Source organism: Glandiceps talaboti, chromosome 8 (assembly GCF_964340395.1).
Source record: "Glandiceps talaboti chromosome 8, keGlaTala1.1, whole genome shotgun sequence".
NCBI lineage: Eukaryota > Metazoa > Hemichordata > Enteropneusta > Spengelidae > Glandiceps > Glandiceps talaboti.
The window spans coordinates 16,300,955-16,322,133 of record NC_135556.1 but is presented as its reverse complement, the minus strand read 5'-3'; the positions used below and the strand labels follow the sequence as shown (position 1 = coordinate 16,322,133).

At 33.5% G+C, this 21,179-nt stretch overlaps 1 protein-coding gene across 2 annotated transcripts in view; it reads left to right on the top strand.

The window, feature by feature from the left end:
* The window catches only part of LOC144438686 (uncharacterized), a 53,497-nt gene that overhangs the window by 12,418 nt on the left and 19,900 nt on the right, over positions 1–21,179 (top strand). For both annotated transcript variants that reach the window (XM_078127830.1, XM_078127829.1), the window contains exons 4-7: positions 9,381–9,462; positions 11,345–11,399; positions 11,951–12,006; positions 20,254–20,318. In XM_078127830.1, coding sequence (XP_077983956.1) covers positions 9,381–9,462; positions 11,345–11,399; positions 11,951–12,006; positions 20,254–20,318 — 258 coding nt within the window. The remainder of the gene's footprint in view (positions 1–9,380; positions 9,463–11,344; positions 11,400–11,950; positions 12,007–20,253; positions 20,319–21,179) is intronic.

Genomic DNA, 21,179 nt, shown 5'->3' with positions numbered 1-21,179 from the left:
TATCTACTAGTATGTTTGATGTGAAAACTCATGGTTAATTGGCAAAATGGACACCTACATGTATATGTACATGTATGGAGCCCATACTTTCCAAATTAAACAAATATTTCACAGGTTAATGATGTTTGTTTGCGGTGTTTCAAACAGTTCTGTGACATTGACCCGTTTTCTTTTTCAAGTTACCACAAGATATCTGCAGATTATAATATTTTATATTCAAATGTATATTAGCAACATGTAACAACAAACTGGCTCCCCACTATTGGCAATTAATTCATATTAGAATTGGACCCTATCCAGATCTATGCAAACTCAAGTCAAAGACTGTTAATTTTTAGTATTATAAGTTGTTGTTGTTTCTAGGGACTACAATAAAATGTCTTGGTATAGAGTTTGCATCAAAATGGGTTGCTTATGGATTTCAGATTAGCACATGGAACTTCCATTTATCAGAAAGTACAATCCTGTTATGTTTGTGTATATAGTTAGAGCCAAGGAAAATATTTGCAGGAAGAGTTGCCCATGTTATTTTGTGATTTAAGAGCTTGATTCAACTGAATGTCGGGGTATACATTCCCATACCCCGCCCTGACAGGTGTTTGTAAGTATAGAAACAGGTAAATTCAATCATGCATGACTAACCAAGCTTTCTTCAATGCTGATATTTCATTTGTATCACAACAGAATGGTTCAAAGGTCACTAAACATGTTCCTGACTGTACACACGTATCATCATGAAACTTTGAAGCAAGGGTATTGTATAAAGCAACATATCTCAGTTCTGTAGAAACACAAATATGTAATCTGATTAAACGAGGGATGGTTCTACTAATATTAATCAAAACCAATTAGAAGCTATTACATATGGTGAAAAAAACAAACTCATCAGAGCATTCCAACAGTATTAAGATCTCCTGCACGGCTCAAGATGCACTTGAGATCTTCTCAGCAATCATGATGATGTATTCTGTATTGTACATGTATACCTAAGGCAGTACGTGTACTTGTCATTTGATGGTACAGTGTACATTTACATAAATTATAAGTACATTTGAAACCGTTTGATTTATTTCTGATGGTTGCCCTTCATTCATTTCAACTGCAAAAAACTAACCATATTGCACTGCACTGCACTACACTGTGTACTGTACTGTACTGTACTGTACTGTACTGTACTGTACTGTACTGTACTGTACTGTACTGTACTGAACTATACATGTACTATACTGTACTGAAATGTACTGTACTGTACTGTACTGAAATGTACTGTACTGTACTGAACTGTACTGTACTGTACTGTACTGTACTGTACTGTACTGTACTGTACTGTACTGTACTGTACTGTACTGTACTGAAATATACTGTACTGTACTGTACTGTACTGTACTGTACTGTACTGAACTATACATGTACTGTACTGTACTGAAATGTACTGTACTGTACTGAACTGTACTGTACTGTACTGTACTGTACTGTACTGTACTGTACTGTACTGTACTGTACTGTACTGTACTGTATTGTACTGTACTGTACTGTACTGAAATATACTGTACTGTACTGTACTGTACTGTACTGTACTGTACTGTACTGTACTGTACTGAAATATACTGTACTGCATGTACATTGTACTGTAATGTACTGTACTGTACTATGCAAGATCAATAATGCTTGGTGTATTCATTGGCCAAAATTGATGAGGAAACAGCAAGTCAAGGAATCATTTTGATTTGTGTATGACAGTCATTTTGCAGTTTATTAATCAAGAAACTATTAGTTTAAAAGTAACAGTCAAAATGTAATATATAATATATAATTATATATCTAGATCATCAAAGTATGGCACAATTTTCAAAACTTTGGTCGTTTCGATGTTACAGTTGACAAATTTGAAAGTTAACAGTTGAAACTGTACACTACTTTAATTTTTATGTAACAAACAAAGGTGACATGGTGTACAGTACATTAATGATCTACATTTGTACACAGTTTTTGCATTCTGGAATAATTTTAGATATTAATAATAATATTACATTGAAATTTGAATCAAAGTGGGGTAATCTGGGCCATGGGATCAGCATAGATTGTGTTCCCAGGCTATCAGTGGTGTTATCAGTTTATTAGTGTGAAAATTAATCTCTTTTAGTTTGTATTCGTGAAACCATAATGGAATGGATGTACAATAAACTTGTATGCTCCATGTGTAAAAAAGTGACAAGTGTAACATTCCCATGGTGGATTCACAGTTAACTTTTATGTCAGATGTACATTTGTATGTATCATTCACAAAACTGACAAGTTGAACATTGTTACATGACTGTACAACTGCATACTGTATACATGTAATGGTTTCAGATGTATCGCTGTATGTAGAGTAAAACACTTTTATGGAGTACACTATTAGAGTAAAACACTTTTATGGAGTACATGTATACTGCTGTGTTCAGTTCCTTGTAAAATGTAAGACAGCAAATACATGTACATGTAATCTCTATAGAACATCTTAGAATGATCCTGATCACAAGTAGAACTGACATATATGTCATGTATGTCTAGATGGTAAACTTGTAATTTATATCCTGGACCAACCACTTCATCACTATATATTGTACTTCAAATAGCTATCCAGGTAGTGTCATTTTATCATGAACCCATTACTGTAGCTAGTCAACTGTAATACATAGCCAAACTGTAATATTTCATAGTATTATGTAACAAACTTTAAAGGGCAAGGGGTGGGTGGGAGGGCTTATTTATACTCCAATTCATTGCTTAGCTGTATATAATATAGATGAAAGTGATAGAAAAAGAAATACCTCAGGTACTATTTTAACAAAAAAATTATGATTTTCCAACATATTGATATTTTTGATAACATTTTTGAACATGTACAAGACAAATATTCCCTTAAAATTTTTGTATGGGTTAAAGAAGACATATCTTCAAAGGTCTTGAAAGGCAATGGTAAATGGTTTAAAATGTAGATGAAAAGGATTTTGGGTACACTATCTACCTGTAAAGATGTACCAGTATAAAATGTATATCATACAACTTTTGTCATGGTGGTGTAATGAAATGTTGCACAGACAAGATGATTTTAATATATCTCAACATGCAAATAGCAGGCATTATTATTCCCCAGTATCATGCATTCTTCACTATCTTGTATTCAAACCTCTAGTGTTGTGTTAAAAGGGATATTGAAGTTATCAAATCTTGTCTTTAGGCTACTCAATACTCCTACATATGCAGTCACGCACTTCAATCTACATGTCAATGAGTTATTCACCATGCCATGCCATTCATTGTGAAAATTCAGAATCATTGCATCTTCATGGATATAACATTTCATCTATTGGCAATGCCTGCATGGATGAACATTATTAATTGTCAATATCTACATGATGAATACTTGTATTTAAGTGGCCATATGGATGAGGATTAGGTATTTATTTTGGATTTTTTAATTCATAAAACTATTTTGTCATGGCTTTTTACTTGCAAAAATCAATGTGAAACAACATATGCCAAATCCTTGTTTGTATCTCAATGAATTCCAAAACATAATGTGTAAAATGTTTGTTATTGAACATGCGAGTATAAGCATTTTACACATATTTTTATTTTTAGCTATTTTGCAATGTACATGTATTGAGTTACAAACACAGATTTACATGTAGTCAATGTTCTTTCATCATGTTCATATTGATTTTTCAAGTAGGAAGCAATGATCATATAACATCGTTCTATAAATTAAAAATCCAAAACAAATACCCAATCTTCATCCATATGGCCACTTTAAGCTTTGAAATCATGAAACATTTATTTTGTTGTATTTAATATTAAACACACCTACATGTAGTGCATTGTGTAGCTGGAATTTGTTTGAATATGATATTTCTGTTCTGTAATCTGTGATGTTTTAGATTTCAATTTGCAATATTCCAGATGATATAAGTTATAACAGTTATCCAATGTGAACTGCCAACCAACAACCACCATATATCTTTCAAGCCTTCTCCCAGGCCCATTCAATGGAAAGGCCTTGAGTTTTATTACAGGTATTCAGTTGTTGTAAATGGAGACTTCTGTGCAATTGTGGTTTCCATGCAATTCTATACACTGTACATGTTAGCATGTGTAATTCAAAATTAATGATTCACATGTCTGTTGTAATGCATAATCTCAGCAAATTACCCGTGTGTTTTCTACAACAAGGCTGATTAAAAGACGCTTGAATATCATTATCCACATATTTCATTGAATTGGTCAAGCAGATCGTGTTGTCCTGTTGTACCACTGTACAGTATAATGTACAAGGGTTGTGTCTGTCTCAGTGAGGAAAGTGGGACATTCCAGTAGATCAGAATAAATCTGTGTTTTTATCATCGAACTCTGTGATTGCAATGTGGTGCATGTACATGTAGTACATGTTAAGTTCTGTTCCTTAACACGTATCACTGTACCATAAACACTTATCCTTGATACTATCGATAAAACCATGCTGCTTTGACATTTACAGTTCTTTACTGTGAATTACAACTAGAATGGGGAAATCCAATTGCATATTAATTTGAACTCAATCATTGCAAACCACTGACCACACAGACTCACATCACCAGCATTGCAAGTCATGTGATCAATTCTGTAGTGTTGTATGTTCATACAGCTGCTGCTGTTGTTGATGAATGCACCATTGTGATGTGAACATGAGATTTATCTATGTGACTCCGATATAAGTATTGACATTGAGCATTTCATCATTTGTGCTTAGGATTTAGAGTAACCAAAACATGGCGTCAATCTTACTAACAGTCTTATTTTATAATGCGGTGGGAACTATTGTTGCTCCAGATTAAGATTATCATAAAGAAATATTGTGTTTCTTTTCATGTGAATTAAAAAAACTTAAATAGCTACATGTATTACTTAATTACTATCGTAGTGATTCCCAGCAAGTGAAAATTTGAAAAGGAAATGTTGGAATTTGTGTGGTTTTATTTTTTCTGTCTTGATAAAATAGGCATTAACATAAAATTAGTGAGGCCTAGAATCATGTGAAGTACAATGTAGAAGAACCCACAACAAACAAATTGAAATGCACTGCAACACATCAAACCCCATTCATTCAATTCTTCTTTCCGGAAGCCACAACAGTATGGAATGAACAGCTTATCACAAAGTACTGTTGACATTCAATCTTGTGAAACATTCAAAATCCACATAAGAAACCAGCACCCCACAAGGTCCATCTAAACGCCCACCACCATTCTCCTCAGAACCTCCAAGTTATAGTCCCTGGTGGACCAATTTTGAAAGTGAAGACTACAAGGTATAACGAACCAATTTAATGTAACCCATAGTACCTGTAACTTTGGATAATAATGTGTACCATTTGTTTACACCTTTAGTGAGGACACCAAAAATAAGTCATCTATTAAAAGTGTTGTATTTAATAGTTGCAGTAGCCTTTGTAAGCATATACATGTGTAGACCTGCATACATTACAGCTAGCCTTTTAAAGCTTCATTTGCAAGTAACTAAAGAATGGCTTTTGAGTTGGCAGCTTATTTCAACAGAGGATGTCAGCTATTGGGGACACCTGCTCTCTTCAAGGAGGCTGTACTGTCTGGATGGGATAGAATGTCACCTCACATTTATTGTCATAGAAAAGAACATCTGTCCAGACAATCCTTTTATAAACTTGTACATTGTATGGTCTGGCAAGCTGTGTATTAAACTCTCCACTTAGTGTACATGTACCTGTGGAAGTTACATATGGATGTATAAATTCTTCATAATATCACAAACATGTGTGATATTGTTACCAACTTTGTAGTATTTTTACCAAAACGTAGTGTAATAGGCATAATGTTTTCAAGAAATTAGATTTAAAAAAAAGAGAGTACTGTACCTAAGATTTAGCTTTTTATTTCACACAGTTTCCTAATACCATAATTTAAACAAATATAGTGAAAGCGACTGAAAAATTTACTTCCACTGACCTAAATTATGAAAAGATAGCCTGAGTGAAAGGTTTATTGTACAGATGGTAATATATTTGTGTTAAATAGAGATTTTATTTCCCTAGCTAGTAGAAATACATTAATGCAAATGGAAACATCAGTTCATGAAAGTGAAATATTCTTTAGTTACTTTACCTATCAGAAATTAATATGTGCAGAATTTTACATAATCTTACTTGTTATTGAAATGCAAAAATACAAAGGTACACATTTATGACATTGACAACCTAAAGTAATTACCGGAACACAATTGTGAGCAGTAAAACTAACTCCCCAGCAGTAAATTAGTACAAAAATGGCTCAGGACAATCCAATTGCTGCATGGATATGTAAGACATGTAATAAATACAGTATCATAAATTGGCCGTAATGTTTTATAGCACCAATTTAATTTGTCCATTAGTTTCTAAGCAATAACCCAGTTTGTGTATACTTAAAGCAAAATGAAATCTTAGATACCCTGTAGTGGAAACTAAAGACATATACATTTCTGTGTAGGTTACATGCTAATAAACTGATGCAGAATAGAGATTTTGTCTCCTATGTATGTACATTTCAAATAGCTAAGGGCAAGATATGTTGACTTTATCGGTAACTATAGTAACATCTTATTTTCCATGTTCAAGACACGCAATGAATACATGAGGAATTTACACAGTAGGTTATAATATCCGTCTGCTAAAATACGCAAGGCATTTCAGTGAATAAGTCGGCGAGAATCTTAACAGAAACGGCTTTTTCAAAGATATTGAACTTCATACTCTGTTTAGTCTAAATAGTGATGTTGTCATGGTTACAGTATCGCAGTGTTTACTTTTCAATGGGTAAATAGAGAAGTTTGTATGGCCAACTGGAAATGACAATATATGATTGTAATATCCTTCAGGGATATGAGTTTGAATAATTTTGACTTTTTAAAAGGAAGTGCCCCTCCCTGCACATACAATGAAACAAATTCAATAACTCGTATGCGTTTAGTTGAAATGTATGCAATCACTATTAGATTTTCCATAGTAATAATTATATGTTGTGGATACAGTCAACATTATTAAAAAGAAAGACATATTATAGAAATTATTGGGAATGACTATTAATCTCAGACAATGTTTATATGCTGACTAATCTTAAAGTGACCATATGATGAGGATTGGGTATTTATTTTCGATTTTTAATTCATAAAACAATTTTATCATGGCTTCCTACTTGAGAAATCGATGTGAAACGACATAGACCAAATCTGTGTTTGTAACTCAATACATTGCAAAAAGCTAATTAAAAAAATGTGTAAAATATTTGTCATTGATAACAAACATTTTACACATTAATCATGTTTTATAATTTATTGAGTTTCAATCAAGGACTTAGCATATGTTGTTTCATGTTGAATTTTCAAGTAGAAAGCCATGATAAAAAAATTTTTGATTTGGGTTAGAGATGATTCGATACCACTTTGGCATCCAGACAAATGTATTGTCAAAGTCCCAAATACAATATATGTAAGTTGGCATACTCACCTTTTTAGCACTCGTGTTCAAAGTGAACTGTAATAAATTAATCCTATAAATATTTCAGTACATCATGTGTCTATGTCATTCCCATAGAATTTTCCAATGACAATTTCAACTCACAATACACCTTCACACAATTCAAACAAACCCTTTGATTACATGACAAAGCCTGCTTTTTCAATTATTACAGTTCATTCCATTTTTTCTACATTTATTGATTTGTGTACCCTTTTAAGTCAAATTTTCACAATGTAGAGTGATTCTGTCCAGACGTTCTTTATTTTGAATTTTTTAATTTCTTTTGGAAATCCATGTCAGTAATGAATACTGTAGAGGCTCATTACTAAAAAATTAAAACAGAGAGAAGTAGATAGTGATGTTCACACAAATAGCAATATTTGTGTATGTTATTTAGTACCATGACAATAACTAGCATTGCAAGCAGCTAGCCCATAATACCGATAGTATTTTATACTGGTGTGAAAATTGTGTTTTGTAAAGAGACATCTCTGATTTCATAAGTGTACAATTACACCTGTCATCTACAGCTGTATATTTTACAGTGTCTGGATGAACTACTATCATCATCTGAGATTGATTTTGAATGTAGATTCTATACATGTAATGGAAGCACAAATATCAAAGTTCAGTATTGATGTACATACAACTGCTGACATCAGACCATGGACAAATGGAACCTGTTACAAACAGGGACGGTAAACAAATGAATTTGATTAATAACACTTGGCACAGCATGTTGGAACAATAGAGACTTGTATTACATACTATGGTTTGATAAGAACAGTTTTATGGCCTCTTTATGTGTACATGAAATGCCAGGGGAACTGGAAATTTGTTTGTGAATGTGAATTCGTATGCAAAGTGGTCATAAAACTGTTCTGCTGAAATGATGGAATGGAAAACAAGTCTCTGATTTCCAGCATGTTGTGCCAAGTGTTATTGATCCAATTCAGTTGTTTACTTTCCCTGTTTCTAACAGGTTCTGTTTGTCCACAGTCTGATGTCAGCAGTTGTATAATGTCATAAAACTGACATAATGATGTAATCATAAGACAAGGATCATCAATCATGTGTGCAAGCAAGAGGATTTCATTACATGTATCATGTTTATTCTACTCTACTCAACTGTACTGGTGAGACTCACTAAAGTGTTGTCTTCCCATGCATATTGTATGATTACATATAATTTCGTATGGAATCCAGGGCCATTACAAAACACTCTGACTGCCTATTAAATGCTCTGCTGTAAAACTAGACAGCAGGGATTCTTGACTAACTATAAATTCACACTAAACATTTGGCATCTCACTTTTCCGAGGTTAAAAAACCATAGCAACAGAGACCATACAAAATGTATATATGTACATGTATTATTTTAAACCTATCGTTTCTTTGATACAGGAGGTAATATTGTCAATATTGTTTCTTAGCTCTGATAATTTGGAAAAAAAACAAAATGTGTTGGAAACTCAGGTAGACACACTGCACTGACAGCATACATGTACAAACAATGAATATTTGATGAAGAAAATGACAGTACAAAGAAAATAATCAGAGTGCTTTTAAATATGCATACAATGTACACACCCATGGTTTACACTGAGTGGGACTCATATGATACATGTATATTTTAGTATTTATAAAGTCGTTCATGCTTTGTCTCTTCTATCATCAACATTTATCCCAATTGTTGATTTTTTTAATGGGGTATTTGTTGCAGTGAATGGGAAAACAATGATTGTCTCTGCTGCATGCAATAATTATAATGTGATGATTGATGTCGACATATTATATGTATATGTAAATATGTATCCGTTATGTTTTGCAGAAAATGAAGATGTGAGGCGGACAATATTAAGAGAACTAAAGGTGCTTCGGCAACTCAAACAGGATAACATAGTGGAGCTCAGGTAGGTACAGATGTACAACTATTGACATCGGACTGTGGATGAACCGAGGATGAACGGAACCGGGTTACAATTTACAAAAAGTAAAAAACAAAATTGGATTAATAACACTTGGCACAGCATGTTGGATCAGCAGAGACTTGTGATACACACCATGGTTTGATAAGTTTTATGGCCTCTTTATGTGTACATGAAATGCCAAGGGAACTGGAAATTAGTTTGTGAATTGAACTATTATGTAAAGTGGTCATAAAGCTGCTCTTATCAAATGATGAAATGTTATAAAAGCTTTGTACTTACAACATGCTGTGCCAAGTGTTATTAATCCAATTTAGTTGTTTACATTTCCTGTTTATAACAAGTTCTGTTCATCCACAGTCTGGTGTCAGAAGTTGTAGTTGATCTTAGAAGTGACATGAAGTGAAAATTTACATGTATAGGAATTATCTGCTGCTATACATGTATATCTAAGTAAATAAACAAAATAGAATTGATAATTGATATACAGCAGGTATAAAAATGTCCGAGAGTGAACATTTTTAAAACAAATTTGTAAAGTAATCAAAGGTGAAAACTCCACTACACAGTACAGAATTCTGTAGCCATTGTTGCGTTTGACAGATTCATATATATTGTACGTGTAAATATTGAAATTTGTTATTTGATTTAGTAGGGATGAAAAACTTGTCAGGATTGAAAATTCAGGAGGCATTTCATGTTTGACATATACTGATTAAATTCCATCAATTTAAGTACTATCTTTGTACCATCTGAATGACTCTCCGACATTTCTATAGAAAGCTGACAATATCTAGGATAGCTGCCAAAAGCTTGACATTTCACTAGATAGCTAACAACACCCGGTATAGTTGACAAAACGCTTGACAGTCACTAAACGTGATTGCATGTTTGTAAGTTGTTCTTGTTAATCTAAATATTTACAGAGACGAGAACTCTTCCACAAAATAGTTCAAAATCTTATAATTGAAGAGTTATGTAAAAAAAGTCAAGGCTCTTACAAAGAGGAACTTGTCTCTAGTACTCAGGAAATGAATTTCCCTGCATTGAAATGCATTTATCATGACCTGTATGCATTGAGTGAACAATTCAATGGCTAATAAGTGCCGTTTTAGATTGAAATCAATTTAGACATTTGAACAAGCTGACTGTTAATTGATACAAATGGTTTGTGTGTGACACAATTCTGAAGTTGTGCTCTTAGTTTCCAGGATGTGGGTATGCATATGTCATGGAATGTACACGTATGAGGTTGTCACAATTGTCAAATGTTTTATTTTTCACTTAAGTTGATCATGATTTATAAATATATCTTTTCAATGTCTTTTATGTAAAAAAAAATGAAATCCCTGCCTTATTAATTTGAATGGCGACTGTTCAAGTATGCCAAGCAAAAACAAATGAAAAACATCTGGTTCTTCATTTTGTTCAGAACAGATTTCTAAGCAATATATAATTATGAAATATTTCACTTATGTAATAATGCATTACAGTTATACGTCAAACGTTAATGTAGTTTTGCTGCCAGACTGGTCTCTGTAATGTAAGTGTAAGGTATATGTATATTGTAATTATCTATCTGTGTTGCAGAGAAAGCATAATCAAATAAGGTTTAGTCAAAACAGAATTTTCATTTATTTGTAGTTTTAAATGATTGCTGCTTATATTGTGTATGGATTACAGAGTTTTGTAAAATGTGACTCTCTGTAATTGTCATCATTTAATTTGGAGGGAGGGGGAGTAGGGGTGGGCGTTGGTGGGAGAGGGGGGGTTAAGTGCTGCTGATCAGTCGTGAATTTATTTTACGTTAATATTCACATTGATGATTCTAATCAGTCTGTTTATTTCATTTTTTATCTTCCATCAGGGAAGCCTTCCGAAGGAAAGGCAAGCTTTATTTAGTTTTTGAGTATGTTGAAAGGGTAAGTAATTAAGGTCACATATAATTTGTGAACAAACAAAACTGACATTTATTATGTTACTGTACATCCAGAGTATAAAGTCATTCATTTTTTCTTCAAGTTTCCAGTGACATTGTGGAAAGTTGGTGATGTTATTAGATGTTGAAAGTGTCCTACTGTAATAAGTGTGTTATCTCTATTGCTAATTAACATTATCATTTTTACATTGTAAATGGTAATTATTACTTGGGTGACCAGACAATAGATACTGTGTTTTTAGGACGAATGACATCACATTGTAGAACTTGGTGTGTCGTAATATATTTTGTTCAAATTTGAAGTTTCTATCTTTGATTGTTTTGCATTAGTTTAAAGCTTGTCAAATCACTGAAAATCAATCAAATTGTTTATTGTTGACTATTGGCCTGATGTTGTATAAACTTGTGTACAGGAATAATACACACAAAAAGTTGCCCTGTTACTAAAACTTTAATGTTACCGATATACATGTATTAAGTGCTGTTTCACAATAAATCAACTGTGTGTCTTTTCTGTACCTTACTATTATGTAGAATATGCTTGAAGTGTTAGAAGACATGCCAAACGGTGTTTCTCCAGAAACAGCCAGGTGAGTTTGTTGTCTGTATGTTGATGGTACTAACAATTTGTTATGAATTGGGTTGGACACAAACATCTTTACGCATTTCACAATGAACACGTTCCAAAATGTAACCTCAACAAGAAATATGTATACAAGAAAATGTGTGCTGTCGCATAGGCAGTAAAAAGAAGGGGAAACCATGGGTACTTTTGTAATAACTAAATTATTTCTTTGTGCACACACCTCTCATTATTACAAAATACAGGTGTGGACCTGGTAAATTTAGTATTGACATAATGAGCTAAAAAGTCATCACCCATGGAATCATGTGCTACACATGCTTTACTAATAATATTATAAGCATGTATTGGCATAATGTGACTTTTTGTTCTATTTTGACTTCAAGCGTAATGTAAAAATTTATCACAGGTACAAAGAATTTAAAAAAACCCAAAATTCTGTGAAGTTTTATAAAAGTAGTAGATCACAACGGAGACAGAACTTTTTCAGCCAGCGTGTTGTAAACTATTGGAATGAATTTCGGATTATGTTGTAACTTCTAAAAACAACCAACATTTTCAAGGCAAATGTGGATCGCTATTGTATAAATATGGGGCAACAATTTATCAAGCTAAGCTTGTAATTAACCCATTATTCTCGATCTCTATCTCTATCTCAAACTCAAACTCAAAACTTAAACTCATTACTGCGATACATAATGTCTTCACTGATATAGGTATTATCCAAGTGAAAAAAATTTGGTGTATGAGTGGCAGATATGGGATATTTATATATAATCCCATGAAATCAATGTTAGTTTTACGTCATAATGCTCCGAGTATGATTCTGCGGACTAATACAAATTCGAGCCGGTAGGCGAGAATTTGTAGTCCACGGAATCATACGAGGAGCATTATGACGTAAAACTAACATTGATTTCATGGAATTATATATTTATCACATAACTAAGTATTTACCCGTATTTTTCTAAAATTTTAAATTGTATTTTACGAATACTGCATCATTTCATCGCACTATATTCTTCATCGCGTATTAAAAAATGGCGCCCGATGGCTATGCAAATTACATAATCGCGTGACCTGTCGCGAGGTCAAGCTTACCATATGTATGGTATCGGTCATACTGTTGTGTGGTTTCTCAACCAAAATTGTCGGTTATAACCTTGCGATGTGCATGTTATATCGAATTTAGTTTGAAACGTAAGTATAATTGTCTGAATACGATTTTGTGCCGTCATTTTATTCATATTTTCTCGGGTTGTGGAAGTTCGGAGATCTGAGCTCGATGGAAAATCGGAAGTAAGCTTGCCGACTGCTACATCGATAACCTACGTGATTTTTAAATAGAATAAAATGTATCAAATAAAAATAAAAGGACTTCTATGTATCAAACTCATGTCATCCAAGGATATGTGTAACGTAATGTATGCATTTACGTTTTGAAAGCACATAATTATTACGATAAACTTGATCATACTATAGCGTAGGATTGACACGAACACTCGACTCGAAGAGTACGGAGAAAAATAGTTCGATAGAACAGGGGTGATATGCTCTGAAATCACCCGTTTGACGTCACACAGTAGAAGATATGCACGTATTTATGTGATAAATGATACATACATGTGTACCTAAACTGTGTCTTGCATATTTTCACACATATAATATATTTAGTGAGATATGATGTCATGTAGTGATAATAGATTTGCAGCCATACGCTCGTTACAAGTTCACCATATCATCATGAACTTGTCTTTCTCATCAAAGTATTTTCTCTGTGAATAAGATAGGTGTCAGTTAAAAAAGCTAACAGATGGGTAGACTTCTAAGTCAGTATTAGACATGTCGTCATGAATATTGCAGGGACATGCTTTACTGTGGTCTGCTTTATAATCAAAGAACATTCTTACTGAGGTCTTACCCATACACAATTAGTCTGGATGCTACATTGTGTCAACTCATCTCTAACCCTCAGCCCATTTATGTCACTGGACCTGTTACTCCACTGAACTCATTTACTAAAGTTAAAATACATGTATATGATTGTATGATAGTGGAACGAGTGCAGTGGAGGCACAGATCAAGCAACGTAGGCAGGTTAAATATTCCCATGAATATATACTACTAATATTTGTATGTAGGGTTTAGAATGACATCATGCCAAAGATTAATGATGACAGAGCAGCTGAATGAACAGTATTATACAAATGCATAAGTGTTATTTGTGCAGAAGTACATACATGTAACAATGATATGATGATGTATGTGTGTAAAATGGTTGAACATATGGCTAATTTGGTTTGAAAAATATACAATGTAAATGACAGCATGATTAGTGCCTTGATAACAGGAAATGTCTGCTCTAAAATAGAAAGTGTTATCGTCTATTCCTATTAAAGTATAAAGAGATAATTACAGAATTAAAAAGCACTTTTGTTTCCACTTTGCTGGTAAAATTTAATAATAAACTAAACTCTTGACATCTTGAAAATTTGACACATCTAAATGAGATGGTACTGGGCTATATATCAGTGCAAGAATTTGAGTTGAAAGTTCATCACATATACACATAAAATGTCTTAATTTAGCATCATGATTTGTTCATGTGTAATGTACATGTAAGTCGTAGGTAAAGCACAGCATCTTAGTTTTATAGACATACTGAAGTGTTTAGTGTAAACCATTTGTATAATGCAACCATAGCTTAATTAGATAACAGTACGTAGGTTGTAATAGATCAAGAACTGGTTTGTGTTTAACCCCATGGAGACTTTAATGATGTGAAAATAGACCTTTTAATAGATTGTTGTAAAGTAACCTCACAACTAACACATCTCTGTATGAATGACACCTCTAATACTTTAACATTTCAAATGATTGAAGTAAAATAGCAGTAAATGACTAGAACTTAACCTTGGATTTATACATATCCAAGGACAGCAATACAAAATAGGAATTTATGGAAATCAATATGAAGGGTTGATATGTGTCAAATTGATATGTTAATTTGAGTGTCTTCCAAGGTTAAATGATTCGTATTATTACTCTGGTAATCAAGGTCTTGATTTACTATGAAATATAGACACAAACTAAAACCATTGTCACAACATGTTGATACAACAGTGGTAAGCTATTGAATGGACATTGGTTTGATTATAGTCTCAGTTGGGAGGCTTCACAGAGTTGTATTGACTGAGTTCCATGAACTTGCAGTGTACTGTTTTGGGACTTCCAATGTTTACACTGTCTTCATCACAGGATGACTAGAATTGCACAACAGAAGAACCGTTATCTCCCACTAGTGTAATCTGCCACATTGAACAACAATAGATTTAGTTTACGTCTATCTTAGTAAACCATCGGCTTGATTACCAAAGTCCCATATCATATTATCATTACTTCTACGAATGAAGATTATGTCTTTTAAAAATACCGTAAAATGAGATTCTAAACTCAATCTAGTTTCAAATCATTAAAATTGTATTCAGTATAGGGATATATTTGATTCCCAATCTCATTAATATAGATTGATTTTTCTAATTAGATATTTGAGAAGTGAAAGGTCAGAAGGTATAATCCAATTGGGGTGGAAGTGGGGTGGGAGGTAGTTTCAAAAGGACATGTGTGGTTTGCTATTGACAAAAGCATATTTCAAGAGACACAAAGCCAAATTCCTAACATGAAAGTGAAAACTGACATGTAGTATTGATATTAGATCTCTGTAATTGTGTATGTGGATATATTTACGTCAGTTAGTTTGCATATGTTTGTTTGTCATCAAGGAACTCATAAGAATCGGTGTAATTACGTTTGATTTCAAATATTGGTTTCAACTAATTAAAACCCATTACCATTATTTTAATTGCTGACCCAGCTACATCTGTATTCATTAACAAAATGGAGTGGGTTCCAATTAACTATGCACCATTATAGATAATTAAAAACTGAAGACATTGACATTATATTCTAGAATGTTTTCATTTAAATACTCTGGTGTTTAATCTGCTATATTAGACCCGGCATTGAATTAAAGTACAAAATGTTTATACATGGTGTATTTCCAGCATGTTATCAATGAATGTGTACAAGAAATACTCCAGCTTGCAGACTGAGTTAAAGTCAGGACTCGAGATCTATTCTGACATTGTCTCTCTCTTCTCTGTCCTGCCAAGAGACAGCCATGAAACCCTGGGCTTACCAGAAATGTTAATGGGACATTAAGTTAGTATGGCCTCCCTACACCATCTGCAAGCAGCTAGGACTATATACAAGAAACAGCATGAATTGCTGTATCACCCAGAGCATTAAAATTTGATGAACAATTCATTTCATTAATTGAAGCATGTGTGTGAAGAGAATGAATTTGACCTTGTGTTATGGTTGATTGACTGTGTTGTCCAGGGGTCAGTGACTTTGATACTAAACAGCCGTGTCTCTGTCTAGGCACAGGCTTCACTTTGAAAGGGATTATTGAAGGTTGTCATGGCAATATGAATCAATACAGGGGTTTGAAACATTGTTGATAGGAGGAGTTCTTTCTCAAGTTACTGGCTTGTTACTGGGTCTTGTTGATATGAGAAACAATACAAAAAGTAGGACTGTGACAGAATGAATGCAAATGTGAATGCAAATGTGGCACACTTCGGGTATTTGCAGGAGTGTTTGTTGACGTGTTAGTAAGTGAAAGTGCAGCAGAAAACACTGCAAGCAAGAGTGCAAATATCCCTGAGTGCCCAAACTGGCACTTAATCATCATAGGGTTCTGTTATTTATACATTATGTTTACCCAAAACAGAAAATTTGACAAAGAACATCGTATCATCATGTATGATATCATGTACAAAACATAGAGGAACACATATAGTACCGTATACACATTTGCATATAGGTATGAAATACAGGAGATTTCATCATAGCTTGTTGCAAATGCTCTTAAAATAATGTATCAAGGTCAATACATGTAAGACTGATGACAAGGTTTCATGATGGACTATATAATAGTGCTGCCTATATCATAATGGTACACATCTCCAACTCGGTAAGTTGAGGTAGATCTAACTATTAAAAATAGACTGAAATATAACATGTCCCAAAACCACCCCCAGCACTGTATACCCAGCTCAAAGTAATTTGCAAACTAAACAAAATGCCATCACTTTTGATGCTCCAGACTGACTTCATTTCAGCATTCCTTTAATACTGTAATTGAAATGCCTTACGGGTCAGTTGATCTTTCCAACTGATAGAAATAGTAACCACGAATATCAGCTTAGTTCTTAAGTGTAAAGGGGGGTTAAACATTATATATTTATGACAGAGTGAAATGCTTGACGGGTCTCATTGGATAATCAAAGTTAATCTAGTGAAACTACCCTGAAGTAAAACTGATTTTGTAAACCACACGACACATCACAATTACAGGATTAGTGTCAGATTAAGACCAGTGTCAGATGTGGATCAGATCCCCAGATCCCCGCATCAGATCCTATATATGTTTACATTGCAGCCCTGCAGTCATGTACATACCTTTGTCACCAGAAGCAGTGAAAAAGTAAATACTGGAAAATTCAATTTCAGCTTTACAAATCTAATGAATAAGTATAGCTACATGTACATGAGTGCATTTATGTATTAGGTGCATGCGAATTCATCAACTCTTGCATTGAAATTTTGTGTTTTGAATAATTATTTTAGATAAGGAAAGAATGAAATTGATAGAATCAGAGCCTATTTATATATATTCATAGAGCCTATTTTGTCCAGACTCAATTACCTGTAACCAGCTTTAAAATCACATTAGATGTGCATCTAGTCAACATACATGTATAAAATTTTTATAAGCTTCCAGTCATATGTGCTGTGACAAGACTTTCAATTTCTACAAGTTGCCAAATACTTGGATCCCTGTATAATTATTCATGTAATTTAGAAAATCTTGATAACCTCTCTATTCAAGCTTTCAAATATACATGTATATTGATAAAGCTGTGTTTTAGAATTAACTTAATTACCCCTATCCTATAAACACTGTAGTTGTGGCATAGAGTAAGATGGATACACATTGTGCTACAGGTAGTGTGATACCCCATAATGATGGGATAGCGTTGTGTCATCTATGCACCTACAACTGCCCCCATCAGACTGTGGAGGAACAGAACCTGTTACAAACAGGGAAAGTAAACAACTGAATTGGATTAGTAACACTTGCATTGTATTGGAAGTACAGAGACTTGTATTACATTCCATCATTTGATAAGAACAATTTTATGACTTTACATAATAATTAATAGTTCATATTGACAAACAAATTTCCAGTTCCTCTGGCATTTCATGTACACATAAAGAGGCCATAAAACTGTCCATATCAAACCATTGTGTGTAATACAAGTTTCTGCTGTTCCAACATGCTATGCTAAGTGTTATTAATCCAATTCATTTATTTACTTAATACTTTCTCTGTTTGTAACAGTTGCCATTCAGCCATGGCCTGATGTTGGCAGTTGTAATAGTACCTGTGGATTCATCAATTTTGGTGAATTCCTTTTTACATGTATGTAGAAAAGAGTGATTTTTACCTATTAATAATAATAATTATACTATTTATTTATAGTGGATAGTTCTTCAATCATATGAACACTTATCTCCGATGAAGTCCAGTGAGGGCCATCCCTCATGGGTTCAGTGTTACTTAAAATGAATCAGTTATTTCAATGTTCTCCCCATAATAGAGAAACCATGATACTATTAAACACCATTCTTGCCAACCAGTTTGCCATGCTTGGCACGATTATGCTGTGCGTTAAAATTTGAAAAAAAACATTCTTCAGTTAAACCTCAAATATGTAATTTAGCATAGGGGATACATAAATGAGGGAAAATAATGAAGTGTACCTGAGAAGACACTTATCTATTGCTAGGTAACCAAGATGATATACCCATAGTAAAGATGACATGATGCAGACATATCATAACATTAAATCTACATATTTACATGTAGATTCATTCTACCACACACACACACACAGTCAGTACCATTGTAACACTGGTATTTGTATGTCAAAGTGTCTCATTGTGTAAATAACTTGTCAAAATGACAGATTTTTGCACAGCTGGAAAGGGGATTAGCATTTGACAAAAATGAATAAAACGGTAAAGACTGTTGAAGCTTTGCATATGTTCCCATTCATGACCTATTTAAATGGTATTTCAATATATGTCAAAAATTTCATACAAATATGATGTATTAATCTTTATATTTCTAATATAAAGTGGATTTCTCAATGAACATACCATATTTTGCCCATAAAAACCTATTCCTCTTTGCAAAAGACAAATATTCTCTCTGGATATAATAGAATAATCAGTCCTTAAAAAAGCAAATGTAATGGAATTTGAATGTCAACATTCCTGTATGTATGTATGTATGTGTGTTTGTGTGTGTGTGTGTGTGTGTGTGTGTGTGTGTGTGTGTGTGTGTGTGTGTGTGTGTGTGTGTGTGTTTGTGTGTGTGTGTGTGTGTGTGTGAGTGAGTTTGGGCTTCTTTTATACCTGTATTGTGTTGCAGTGACAGTCCTCCTTATGTACTAGATGTATATGATTGTTGTTTTACCATTGTGGAACTGAAACAAATGAAGGGTTATGGATGTTTATAGCATACAAAGTTAACGTAATCAAATTTTTTGAGATAATCAATTCTTTATAGTGGAAATTTTGTATCATATGTCATCGCGTCAGTTGTATCTGCTATACAAATTGTATGACCTTCTTGCACTGACATGACAATGTGTGGAATTTGGACAAGTTTTAGAAAACTTCCTTCAACTTCAACTGTCGTATAGCCTATAGGCTATAGTTATATACAGTTTTGTTTCTTTCTCATTATTTTACAAATATTTTATATTAAAGTTCCTGAAGATGGGATAATGATTCATCAATGTAATACTCGCCAACTTGATGTCTGTGAAATTTTGAAATCTGTGTTTGCCTTACACTGTCCATTCATATTGTACTGCTCTATGTGGTTGCTAAACAACAGTGAAAATAGATGTAGCTGGGACACCTACAATAGAGCCAGCTGGCTTGAAAATGTCATTCACTGAAATGTCAAGACAGTATGATGAGTCAGATAGGCTAGTCTCTGAGCTATATATGGACTAAATATGATAAATTTTTTGATGGACAGGTTATTGTATCTTGTCATATTAAAATCATAGAAAAATAGTAATAACTTAAATATATGTTTTATCCTTGACAGATCCTATATCTACCAACTGGTGAAAGCAATACACTGGTGCCATACAAATGATATCATACATAGAGGTAAGATCCAAATTTAGCTTTGTATATCATAAATGTATGTAACACAATTGGCAATTTTCATTATAACACAATAGATGTTTTGATCTATACACTATACATCCAGTTTACTATAATATATACTGTACTTTATCTTAGAATCCAGTTGTATTTGGGTCTTCTGCTCTCTCCATTTCCCTATCACACCTGACCTTTGCTAGCGGGTGATTGGAGCTTCTGCCTAAAAAAATGCACAATTCTTATTGGGTTTTAGCATCACCACACCGAGTGATTAGATTCTATCTCAGTAGATTGGATCAGATACTCACAAAGGAATACATTTCATGATGGACATAGACTTATTTAAGTGGGGTTGGATGTCACTGCAAGGAATTGCAATCAAATTTTAGGTTTGAATATATATGGCTGTTATAGCAAAGAGCCAGGCTTGGTAGGGGAATGCAAGTGCAACAATCCCGACATGCCTGGATTCCCACATGCCTGAATTCTAGGCTAACTAACTAGGTCAAAATTTGAAGATAAGGATACTATTGTATATAGTAGTGAGAAACTGGTACTAGGGTGATACACAACCATGTACCATCATTTCACATTTCAATCAACATCTGTATCATTTTTACAACTGCATTGAAACCATTGGATATTGTAATGCTCACCATGGAATTGAGGAAGTTAATGGACTGTTGAACCACTAAAGATCCATGCCAGGGGTGACTATTGTGAGCACCTGGAGCTATCACAGAACTGGCGCATTATATATAAATACACATTATTATTGTCATTGTTATTGTTTTGGGTATTGGCACAGGCTTGGTTGTGAAGTTAAGATTCCTTTATATATATAGCAGAATAGAGACTATTTAT